Raw genomic sequence first — 12,522 nt, 5'->3', positions numbered from 1 at the left:
AGGATTCAAGCTCAATAAAAAAAATTTAAATAAAAGAGGAGTGTTCCAGCTCAACAGGTCAAAAGGAGCAAATGTAGAGGATTGTGCGGTCCCCAAAACTTATTCTACAGCCGTAGATGAAGATGCAAGCCGCAGCAATACAGGTGAGGCCACAAACACCTTGAAGCCTTAGAGGAGTTTAGCAGAAGTGCGGTCCGCACACCAGATTGTGCGACCGCTAAAATAGTTCTCATTGACAAGCTTGGAAAGTTCAAAGTAGCTACAAAAGATCAAATGTAAAGCCTCCTTAGAACGCGGTCCACAGCCAAATATGCGGCCACAGAAGTTGAAGTGCGGCCGCAGAGATCGTTATGCAGCCGCAAAATCTCTCCCATTACAAGAGCAAAAGAATAAAGTGTGGTTCTCACACCAAATTGTGCGACCGCAGAACCTCCCGAAGGGCGTTGTCGGCAAATTTTTGGACACTATAAATAGACGAGAAACACTTTTATATTTTTAGCAGTTGTAGCGGTTAGAGTTTATTATTTTGGGAAATTGGTGATCAAAATTAGAGAAGACTCACTGCTTTTATCTTTTAATTTTAGTTTTATGTCTTCAATTACTACTACTCTTTCATTTTTTATGTTTTCAAGCATGAGGAGCTAGATTTTATCTAGGGTTATAACCCAACCCTAGTGTGTAAAACTTATGGGTTATTAATATTAATACTTATTAATGATTGAGTGCTTATTATTTAGCCTTATTTATATTTTATATCTATAATTAATGGTTGCAAATATTGATTCATGCCTATTTGACTTAGTTCTTACTTGAGAAAGAGGAACCTAGTCAAGAAAAACTTGGCTAACAAGAAATTGAGCTAGTTAAGGTTTTGACTAGTTTGATTAAAGGATTTGAACTAGAGATAGGGATAATCCCACTTGGAAGCATATAAATTGCTTAGAATACTACCCATTTGGTCTTGAGAAAGCCAATTTGGGCATAATTACTCTTTGACTGAGATGTATTGAGTAGGTACTTGAGAATTGACAATCATAACATACCCCGATCTACTAAGCAAACATTAATTTACTATACCCATTAGTTTTACACTTAGGTGAAGTTTACATCCCTAGGCTTTCCCCTTAATTGATTAAAACACCAAAAATATTTCATTCTCTAATCGCTACTATTTATTTTAATTTCTTAGCTGTCAATTTAGATAACAATTACCCATTGTTGTTTGAAAGTCTAATATAGATATTACATGTTCTCTTCTTGAGTATCTACCTTAGTATCGATCTAAACCCCCTGTGAAATTCGACCTCGACTCGTGTTGGGTTTTATAATTGTAACGACCGTTTCATACTTGTTATTTGAGTGTGAATTGGACATGATCATTGCTCCATATACATCTCCTCATCCAAAATCATCACAAAGAAAAATAGTATTTACATCCATCTGCTCAACCTCTAAATCTAGACTCACGACTAAGCTTAGAACCATACAAATAGAAGACATCTTCACAACAGGAAGAAAATTTTATCAAAGTCAACTCCCTTCTTCTGGCAAAAATATTTAACTAATCTCGCCGTGTACCTAGGCGCAGAGGTATGTTGATCTTGCTTTATTCTGAACATTTATTTATTTGATAAAGGTCTCTTATCTTTACGGCAATTTTACTAATTCATATGTGTCATTCTCATGGAGTGACTTCATCTCATCTTTCATAAATTATATCCACTGATCTTTGTAAGTATCTTGCATGGCTTAATCATATCTCTCAGGTTCTCCAACATCAGTCAAAAGTACATACTCATCGAGAGAATATCGCATGATTTTTGTTTCTCCCTTGTAGATCATCTAAGAGAGGTAACAGGAGCATTTGAAATAGTTACTTGAGTAGGAATTGGTTGCAGATCAACCACAACTTCATCAACTGGAACATCCATAACATTTACACTATGATGATCATTTTGATTTTGATCACTATCTTCATTAGTGTCTTGGGATCCTTCACGTGCAATATGTATTTTGGTAGCTGAAAAGATTAGGAGCCTATCCAAAATAGACATATCACACCATGTTAAGAGTGTCATTGGACCGTTTTAACCCAACACCAATGACTCAATTAGTTCGGATTCGTATGTAGACCACTAAAAGAAGTAAAGTACTCTTTACGAACATGTTTTACATTCCAAGATTCAAAGCGAAAATCTCTATTAAAAGTGAAAAAATTTCAACCATCCCACCATTAATGAGTAAAACTACGAAATGGAGCAAATTTAACGCATTCACTTCTTCCCTTCTATGTCGCTATTGGCCCCTTACCATCCATGTGATCTGCTACAGTAATAAATTTTACATGGCTTAATGCAACGTTTCCCTTCCTCTCCTCACGTCTACGCTAGTGCACTACTACTATCGCTGAAAGTTAAAAATCTTATCCTATCACGTGCAACTGCATTCCCCGCTCTCTTTTGCGCCCAATTGGTAATTGCAACACTTTAATAAATGGATTGATATGGTGACAACTTAAAGGAACTTTACATTATTAATGTAATTTAATACTTCCTCATATTCATAATAAGTTACTTTTTGACCTCTTAATTTTTGTTCGTCCTCATATATAATTATCGGCAACACTCCAATTCCCAGCTGAAAAATAAAATAAAATGAGAGAGTCTTATCGGTGAAAACCTTCACAGGCACCATAAGGCGACAGGAGTTGAGAGAAATGAGAGAGTCTTATTAGTGAAAACCCCTCGAAGGGCACTATGAGGCGACAAAACAAGATTGGCGGGAAGGATCCGCAAAGAGTTGAGTGCCTGTTTATCCCCAGCAACATGAGGCCGTCTGGAAGGTTGATTGATACAAATAGACTGGGTTGATTAATCCGGAATGCGCGACATGATCGTTGGAATCGGTTATATCATTCAGATAAGTTCTTTTCTTTCCTTTTCCCTAGCATTTGTTCAGAAAGACTTCTTCTTTTTTCTATTTTTTGAAATCATCACTTTTTCATTTCTTGGTTTAAAAGACTTACCTTCCCAGCAGTTTGTTTTTGAAAAGGATTTTCAGAGCTTACTACCAGTTGCCAAAATGATGCAAAGAAAAATGCGAATAGGATATTTTGGGTTCATCCGCCCTCGAATAGGATATTTTGGGTTCATCCGCCCTCGAATAGGATATTTTGGGTTCATCCGCCCTCGAATAGGATATTTTGGGTTCATCCGCCATCGAATAGGATATTTGGGTTCATCCGCCCTCGAATAGGATATTTGGGTTCATCCGCCCTCGAATAGGATATTTTGGGTTCATCCGCCCTCGAATAGGATATTTTGGGTTCATCCGCCCTCGAATAGGATATTTTGGGTTCATCCGCCCTCGAATAGGATATTTGGGTTCATCCGCCCTCGAATAGGATATTTGGGTTCATCCGCCCTCGAATAGGATATTTGGGTTCATCCGCCCTCGAATAGGATATTTGGGTTCATCCGCCCTCGAATAGGATATTTGGGTTCATCCGCCCTCGAACAGGATATTTTGGGTTCATCCGCCCTCGAACAGGATATTTGGGTTCATCCGCCCTCGAATAGGATATTTTGGGTTCATCCGCCATCGAATAGGATATATGGGTTCATCCACCCTCGAATAGGATATTTTGGGTTCATCCACCCTCGAATAGGATATTTTGGGTTCATCCGCCCTCGAATAGGATATTTTGGGTTCATCCGCCCTCGAATAGGATATTTTGGGTTCATCCGCCCTCGAATAGGATATTTGGGTTCATCCGCCCTCGAATAGGATATTTTGGGTTCATCCGCCCTCGAATAGGATATTTCGGGTTCATCCGCCCTCGAATAGGATTTTATTTTTTAAAGTTGTTGAAATCAGGAGCCCCCTCTGAAGAACAGAATGGCGATGTATTGGTTGAAGAGAGGAATGACATTCATTTTTAAAGTTGTTGTTGAAGTTGGGAGCCCGCCCATAGAACAGAGGCATACATTTCAGTCTTTAATTTTCAAGCATTGAACTTGGGAGCCCGCCCAGATAACAGAGGCATACATTTCAAGTCTTTAATTTTCAAGTATTAAAATTGGGAGCCCGCCCAGATAACAGAGGCATACATTTCAAAATCAAGTCAGAGGACAATAAAACAGAGGGTTACAATAGGAATCCCCAGCAGGAAACAATAAAATTCCCCCAAGAAGATAACACTTTTATCCCCAGCAGAGTCGCCAGAGCTGTCACACCTCCTTTTTCCGCACCCGCGAGGGTGCAAGGGAGTTTTTCCAATTAAAGGACAATCGAGACGGGATTGGTTTATTTATTTCAGAGTCGCCACTTGGGAGATTTAGGGTGTCCCAAGTCACCAATTTTAATCCCGAATCGAGGAAAAGAATGACTCCATATTACAGTCTGCGTACCAGAAATCCGGATAAGGAATTCTGTTAACCCGGGAGAAGGTGTTAGGCATTCCCGAGTTCCGTGGTTCTAGCACGGTCGCTCAACTGTTATATTCGGCTTGATTGTCTGATTTTATACAAATATGAACTTATGTGCAAATTTTATCTTTTAACCGCTTTATTATTATTGTTTTTAAAAGAAATATGAACATCGCTTAAAACACGTCTTTGGACTGCGTTACATGAAATGCACCCACAATCCGGAACACGTTTTATTTGATGTTTTGGGATTTGGATTCGGGTCACATGAAATGCACACCCAGGCTTAAGAAAGTAAAATATTAAACACGCGCCTAAAGAGACTATCGCGTTATTATTTTGGGGAAGACCGTGAAATTCGCTAAACGGTCCTTCCGAATTCTAATTAAACCATACATTTTGTGAGGGCCCCGCAATCTATACGTTTTATTTGGCGAGGCTCGTCTCATTTTTATTTTTACAGGATAAACCTACAATGACTATATTTTCTATTAAGTTCGTCTCTAAACTAAAAGAAAATCTCTTAATTATTTACATGCTGAAAAACGTAACTTATTAGTTATTAGTTTACGGCTAATGCGAATGGAAAATTGCGATCGAGTTTGTACAAAGAAAAACTGCTTTCATTTTATATTCTGTTATTCAATAATACTAGAACATGAGATTGACCATAATATCAAAACAGATTAATTATTCTCCGTAATTTAAACTAACATTATTAGATGAAGAAAGTATACATATGCAACCTCATTATTCATTAATCATTCAACTACATCTTTATACGAAGAAAGAAAAATTATATTCAACCACAAATCTAAACAGGAGGAATTCAACAGGAACAAAGCCTGATTAATATTTCATTTTTTGCTTCAAGCCGAGATTGTACAAATGTGTACCTGGAAACAGCAGTACAAGAACAAAAGAAGGAGAAGTCAGCAGCAGTAATAACACAGCAACAGCAGATTCAGCAACATCGCAAACCAGTACAGTAGGAATAGCAGAAAACCCAGGAGACTATAAACGACTCCAAGTATAGTGAAGAAGTAAAAGGCAGGAAGGTTCTGACTATTTCAGATCTTAAGCGAGGCAATGAAGCAGTAACTATTTTTTTTCAACTTCAAAACTCTCCAAAATGAATTCTGCCCCTGTATATTCAGTGTATACAGAATGTATATCGGGTGTATACTTCTCACTCCGCCCCCTCTTTTTTTCTTCTCTCTATCTAGTTTTTCCTCTCTTTTTTTCCACCCTTCTTCCTAAATTTTCTCTTCTATTTATAGCAAAATTTTCGAAATTTTCAGATTTGTTTTTTATTATTTTATTATTTTTTTAATTAAAAGAAATCCCACTTACAAATTGCTTTTATTTTTTTAGAAAAAGAAATCCCACCTTTATTTACTTTTATTTTTAAAATTCCAACTTTAATTACTTTATCTTATTTAAAATCCCACTTTTTATTTTTTTAAAAGAGAATCTCACTTTATTTAACTTTTCTTTAAAAAATAAACCACTATCTTTTCTTTTTCTTTTAAAAATGCTACTTTCAATTACTTTAAATTTTTTAAATTTTCAGATATCTTTATATTTATTTTTTAATTCCAACCTTCTTTTACTTTTAAATTTTTTAAAACTTTTTACTTTTTTTTTAAATTTTCTACATTCTTTTACATTTTTTTATTTTTTTATTTTTTATTTTTTTAAAATCATTTCCGAAATTACTATATATATATATATATATTTTTTTTAAAATAAAAATAATAAATAAAATAAAATATTTTCGGATTTTTTTTATATATATAAAAAAACAAAAAATAAAACTATTAATAGTGATAATTCACTTTTTATTTTTTTATTTTTTTTTTGGTTTTGTTTTGTGTTGGACAAAAATGAAGAAGGGGTGTTGGGTTAATGGACTGGGTCGACCCAGTTCGAAATGGACTGGGTCGTAGGGAAGATTGGGCCATTTTTTGGGCCTATAGCTTGAAATTGAAGAAGAGGCCCAATTCCGACTTTCTTTATATTTTCGCTCTCTTTTCTTCTTTTATTTTTCTAAAACTAAATTATAAAAATACTTAAACTATTATTAAGAACTAAATTAAGTTATAAAGGCGCAAATTAACTCCCAATAACAATTAACGCACAATTAAGTATTAATTAAGCATAAAATTGTATATTTGGACATTAAATGCTAAAAATGCAAACGATGCCTATTTTTGTAATTTTTAATTTTTGTAAAACAATTTTAATTACTAACAATTGTAGAATTAAATCCTACATGCAAAATGCGACATATTTTTGTATTTTTTATTAATTTAGCGAATAAACACGCACAGACAAATACAAATAATTCTTCAAAATATCACAAAATTGTACACCAAAGAAAAATCATTTTATTTTTGAATTTTTTGGGAGTAATTCTCATATAGGGCAAAAATCACGTGCTTACAATAATCAAGAAGGAATTAAATTTATTTTTCCGAAATTAACCCTTATTTACATATCTCAATGCGTCAAGTTAGCAATATGCAAATTTTACTTAAAATAATTTAGTCAAAATATCTTCTTATTTCTTTAGGGGTAGTATTTTCTTAAAGGGTGTATTTAAGGCCAAAAAATCACTTATTGTGGTGCGGGGAATATATTACAATAAGTTCCTTGACATTTACTTTAAGTCACCAACAATTGCTTACTACATAGCATTACCTAGAATTACATTTTAATGAATTTGATCGTCAAATATTTTTTTTACGCAATCAATGTATCGATAGAAATCTCAGTCTTCATTTTATGTTTTACTTACTATTTCGAGAGTCAATTTTTTTTTTGTTTTTGGTCACAATTTATAAATATATTTTAAATATTTTGAAATGACTTATAGTGCATTTTACGTTGTTTTTAAATATGCAAATTTTATTTTAAACAATTTATGTTCGAATTCAAAGGAAAATTAGTTAATTTGATTTTTGTACTCCAAATGCCATAAAGCGAAACGAAGGGAGTAATAAATAAAACATTAAAATACTCAAATGGTAAAAAAGTGATAATTCTCAAATTTCTTAAAATATCCAAAAAAATTCAGTAAGACGATAAAGGTCTTTAACCAACAAAAGAAAAAATCAACATTTGCTTGATGGCGTGACATGTTGCGAACAATGACGTCAGCAGACCTGAAAGTGATGTCCGTACATTCCTTGTTGTTGTGACTGTTGTTGAACCTCTTTTTGTCGCCTGAGTTCCATAACTTTCCGGTGAGAGTTCGAATGTTGGGTCAGCACGAAAGTTGGGCTCGCAGCGGGTCGATATTCAGGGACCAACCGGCCCGATTTGTATCGAACTCCACAAGCATTGCACAGCGTCTTTGGGCCCAATGGCCCAGTCCGCCACTGTGGCGTTTTCTCTGATGCACAGTGTGTGCACTTTCGGGGTATATCTGACATTTCAGATGACCTTTCTCTGCTGCTCTCTTTTTTGGGCTTCATAGTGTTGTTATTGTTGTTGTATTGTGGACTTTGATTGGGCTCTTCGTCTGTGGGCTTTTGGTGGGCCTTTTGGAGTGAGGAAGCCCAACTAGTATTTGCAGTGGTTGCACGTGAACGTTTGCTTCTTGATTTGCTGTGAAATGAAGTGTTATTGGAATTGAGGTTTATTGTTCCTGTTAAGGAGTTTGAAGGGTAATTATTGGATGAGTCTTCCACGAAATTCGATAGCCATTCCAACTCCGCTACATCATCGCTCTTCAAAATCAAGGGAAAAAAAAAAACAATATTAATTAGAATATATTTCTCGAGCAAGATGGTTGATTGAAAAGAAACAAATAAATTAAAAAAGTATGAAAACTGGCAAGGATTTCAGGCACAAATGAACTACTACTATCTTAGAGTATTATTTGAAACCACGGGTCGAGGGTGTTTGAATTTCCTTAAAAGCTGATGAAACCAGCTTACAAGCATTTTCTTAATTAAGAACGCCTTGTCAATTTTAATATCGAGTTAATGACAAATACTCTCAATATACAAGCAAAGCATCGTCAATTCTACAACTAATAATTAATATGAAAATTTCCTCAAACTCTCATTTTAAATTTTGGAATTCACTTTGCTTTTCACTCTCTCACTGAAAGTTTAGTCAGTCCTCCTTTTTGCAAATCGTCGCCTCCTTATAAAGCATCATAAACACCCCTTCACCACTGATCTTATCTTTACAACAGATGCATCTTTTTATGAAATATTTTCGTGATCAATTTCATCTGCTAATCGTCATCAAAATCAAACTAGTAGTAAAATTTGATAACTAAAGACACGTTAATTTGTTTAAGCGTGTAGCAGTACTTACAGGAACGCATAGTTTGTCGGTGAAATCGGCGCAATTGGGAATAAGAGGATTGTAATAGCTACCCGCGGCGGGATTAATGTTGTCGGAGTGAGGCGGATGATATTGATGGTTCAGGTCAAAGCTGGTAGTCTTATTAGAGGAACTGCCGGTGGAGGAGGAGAAGATCTCGTCATTCGAGAAGTCAAGCAGATCATCAATCCTAAACACTTCTGCTCCGTACACATCCATATTATTTACAACACAAATTAAAATGTTTTTTGTTTTTTGGCTATGGAGAAAATGTTTGTGTAGGATTTTTATGCCTCTCACTCTTCGCTTCTCTAATGTGTGCCAGTGTGGGTGTGAGTGAAGTAAGGGGATGGGAAGTGAGGGATTGATATATAGGAGTTTAATGTGCTGTATAAATTGGAAGTGAAGGAAGACAGGAGGGGGGCAAATCTACGTGAGTGTTAGGATATATATATATATATATATATATATATATATATTACGTGGAACATTTTCTTTTTAGTTTATTAATAATAATATATATTTTATATTTAAAAATAATTTAACTTTAAAATTCGATGATTTATAACCCTTATATTTCAGTATCTCTTTTTTTTTCTCTCTTAAAATTCATGCCCAACCAAATAAGACTACATAAATTGGGAAAGCATAGTATATAGAATTTTAGACTATTATTGCAATTTAACCAATAATAAATTGTTATTTAAATTTTTCAGATTATCATTTCATGCTTGATATAAAAAATTACGTGTGTTGTTATAAGTCAACTTACTCTCATAGTGTAAAAGTTTGTTTGCAATTTTAGTGTGTATATATATATATATATATATATATATATATATATATATATATATATATAATACATAAATCAAGAGAAAAAGCCTAGGTTTGCATATCTAATGTGAGATAATCACGAGTCATGCCCGTGTTCTTTGAGCGTCTTTCTCGTTTTGGTGTTCTAGTTTCGAGTAATCCGCTCCTTTTTAAGCTTTCTTTTTTAATTGCTCACTAGTGAATTTTGCTAATACAGCTTAATTAAATTAAATAAATCATATTTTAAAAGCAAATAGGGGAAAACTTTTATAAGCTAAAAACAATTTTTATTTGAAAATATCAATTGAGTTAATTCTTGGAAGGTAAATTAGTAAGGAATAGAAATTTTGCTTTAATCCATTGTCAATATCGCAGTGAGTCTGCATGGGACTGATTATGAGTATATTATTTGGTCAAAATTCTAAAGTTAAAAACACATAGGTGAGGATAATTATCATCAGCGGCGGACTAAATGTTAGGTGTTTGCCATAACTTTCTTATCATATTTGGTTTTTCTATTTGTTGAAGGAAAGGGCAATATAATTACCTTAATTGGGTTTTCCTTTTTGTAGAAGGAAATTATAATTCTCCTATACTTGGCTAGTCCTTTTTTTGTAGGAAAAGGATTGAACTTCTATAAATTGAGGATCTTTCTTTCTCATTCAGTAGCATCCACAATGTAGCCATATGGGGTAAAGAGTCGTGTTTAGGGGGAGAACTTTACGGGACAAGTGTCAGTGTGTCACTTGTGTTTGCCTCTTCGTGAGGTTGTTCTCTCGATATTTTGTACTCTCTTTTTAAATAGTGGATTGCTTATCTCCGCGGTGGACGTAGGTCAGTTGACCGAACCACGTTAAATGTTTATGTCTTTTTTGGTATATTTCTCCTTTGTTGTATGATTTATCGTCGCTCAAGTTTTGCTTTGCTAGCTTCCGTATGATACCTGATTTTTACGGTCCAACACTCAAGTGGTGGCCAGCGGGTTCAACTGAACTCGCTTCATCAAAAAATAATATTGTGTATATGTATAAATTATGATTAAAGTTGCGTAAATTTTGTATAAATATTTTATTTGAACCCACTTCACAACTACTATTTTACGACTAAAGTTATGTATTTCAAGATTGAACCCGCTTGCACAAAATCCTGGGTCCGCCACTGATTATCATGACATATGTTATATGTAGTTTTTACTCTGTTTCTTTCTCTTAACGTCTTTTTTTATTTTTCGTAACTTCCTAAATCCTAATAACTCAAGGTGCAGGCTTTTGAGAAAGAATATTACATGTCTATTTTATTTGGAGTACGCTAAATCAACAACCAAAAAGAATGGCTTGAAATAATATTATCTGATTTGTTTATGAACATCTTCAAGACAAAGTTCGAACAATATTATTTACGCGATATCCTGATCATCCTCTAAATTCTATATTTGTTACTGAACTAATGAGCATATTATTATAGCTTAGTCTGTCACTAAATCTCTCGATTCACGAATAGCAATGCGAAAAGAAAATAAACATTGAATAAGCCATGGGATTAGAATACACACAACAAACTGAAGTAGATAGGGATGAAGTATACACCTAAGTTTTATAATAAAAATTTTGATCTAATTAAGATACACATATAAACAATTACGGGATGTGATAGCGGATAGACAAAGCGGAGAATATAGATTCAGCGTATTACTTACTACTACTATTTTAGTGCATTATTGAGGTCATGTGCGATGGTGCGACCACTGCAATTTCAGAATACTAACATGTTTGCTTTTCGTTCCAAGTCGATCTCTCTGAAATAATCTCTTAACTTAAATTTTCAATCCTTTGTATATGATGCAAAACTCTTTCTAATGAAAACATTATAATTTTGTAAAATGTTTTACCTATAACCGTTATTTTCTAGATCATTTTTCACTGTATTGACGGGGTCTCTATTGTTCACTTGCTAGATATGCAAGGATTATAACGGATGAACTATTTATGTGGTGATTAATAATGAAAGAATTGTTATACATGAATTATTTACTTTGAAATGATATTTTTATGTTTAAATAGTTTACTTCCCTCCTTTCTAAACACACGTATTCTTATTTCACATCATATCCCATGAAATAAGATGGTAGTACTTATGTACCATTCCTAGCAGACGGCATAATTAAGTTCGTGGTTGCAATTCCAAATGCCTTAGAAAATTTACCGTTCTTTTCATTAATGATTTTAGGTTAATGTTCATTTTATGTAATTGTTGTAGTACTTTATAGAAAAATTTAATGTGTATTAGTTAAGGTCCTCCTACCAAGATAGACGTAGAGAAAATGAAGGCTTCAATATCGCAATATGGGCAGGGAATACAGTGGTCCCAATTATAATATCATGATTCCCCCTTTGTTGATGGGAACTTCTTTGGAATTTATTGAATAAATCAATAAGAAGAGTATCACTCCGATTTCTTAATTCTAGCTATTAAAGAAAAAACAAGATCTGAGAAATAGAAAAAAATAACAATAGCAGAGTGAGCACTCTCCTTTGCCTCCTCTGTCATGTGACCATTTAATCAATCACGTGACGTACCATACTATATTGACTATAGAACTACTTTTATTTATCTTATGAATAGTCCAAAAAAATGAGTTACAGTAATAATTTTCCTTTTTTTGGTCCCCTGTCGGTGATACTCCCATCGTTTAATAGATTATACTATAGTCTTTTACAAAATGTATAATTTTTTCTGGAGTCACAGTGATATTTAGGAACTTTGGCCCTTGAATTGTATCATGCATTTTTATTTTATTTTATTTTTTACTGGGAAAAGGTTCAAAATGGGCTCCTGGACTTTAAGAAATGATCTGGATTTAATTTTATTAATAATGGGTAAAATATATCTGTTTCATTACAAAAATAGGCTAAATTTGTACTTATTCACTAGGAACAAAGGT

At 33.9% G+C, this 12,522-nt stretch overlaps 1 protein-coding gene across 1 annotated transcript; it reads right to left on the bottom strand.

The window, feature by feature from the left end:
• Nucleotides 1-7,454: 7,454 nt before the first annotated feature.
• Nucleotides 7,455-9,183, bottom strand: LOC104221339 (GATA transcription factor 4-like). The gene is made up of 2 exons (XM_009772384.2): nt 8,760-9,183; nt 7,455-8,161 (listed from the first exon to the last, which is right to left on the bottom strand). The coding sequence occupies exons 1-2, from the start codon at nt 8,985-8,987 to the stop codon at nt 7,586-7,588; spliced, it is 804 nt and encodes a 267-aa protein (XP_009770686.1). The 5' UTR covers nt 8,988-9,183; the 3' UTR covers nt 7,455-7,585.
• Between the last annotated feature and the right edge of the window lie 3,339 nt (nt 9,184-12,522).

The sequence above is a fragment of the Nicotiana sylvestris genome, chromosome 8, assembly GCF_000393655.2.
Source record: "Nicotiana sylvestris chromosome 8, ASM39365v2, whole genome shotgun sequence".
Taxonomy (NCBI): Eukaryota; Viridiplantae; Streptophyta; class Magnoliopsida; order Solanales; family Solanaceae; genus Nicotiana; species Nicotiana sylvestris.
The sequence above is the reverse complement of the archived record's forward strand: the minus strand, read 5'-3'. Positions and strand labels throughout refer to the sequence as shown.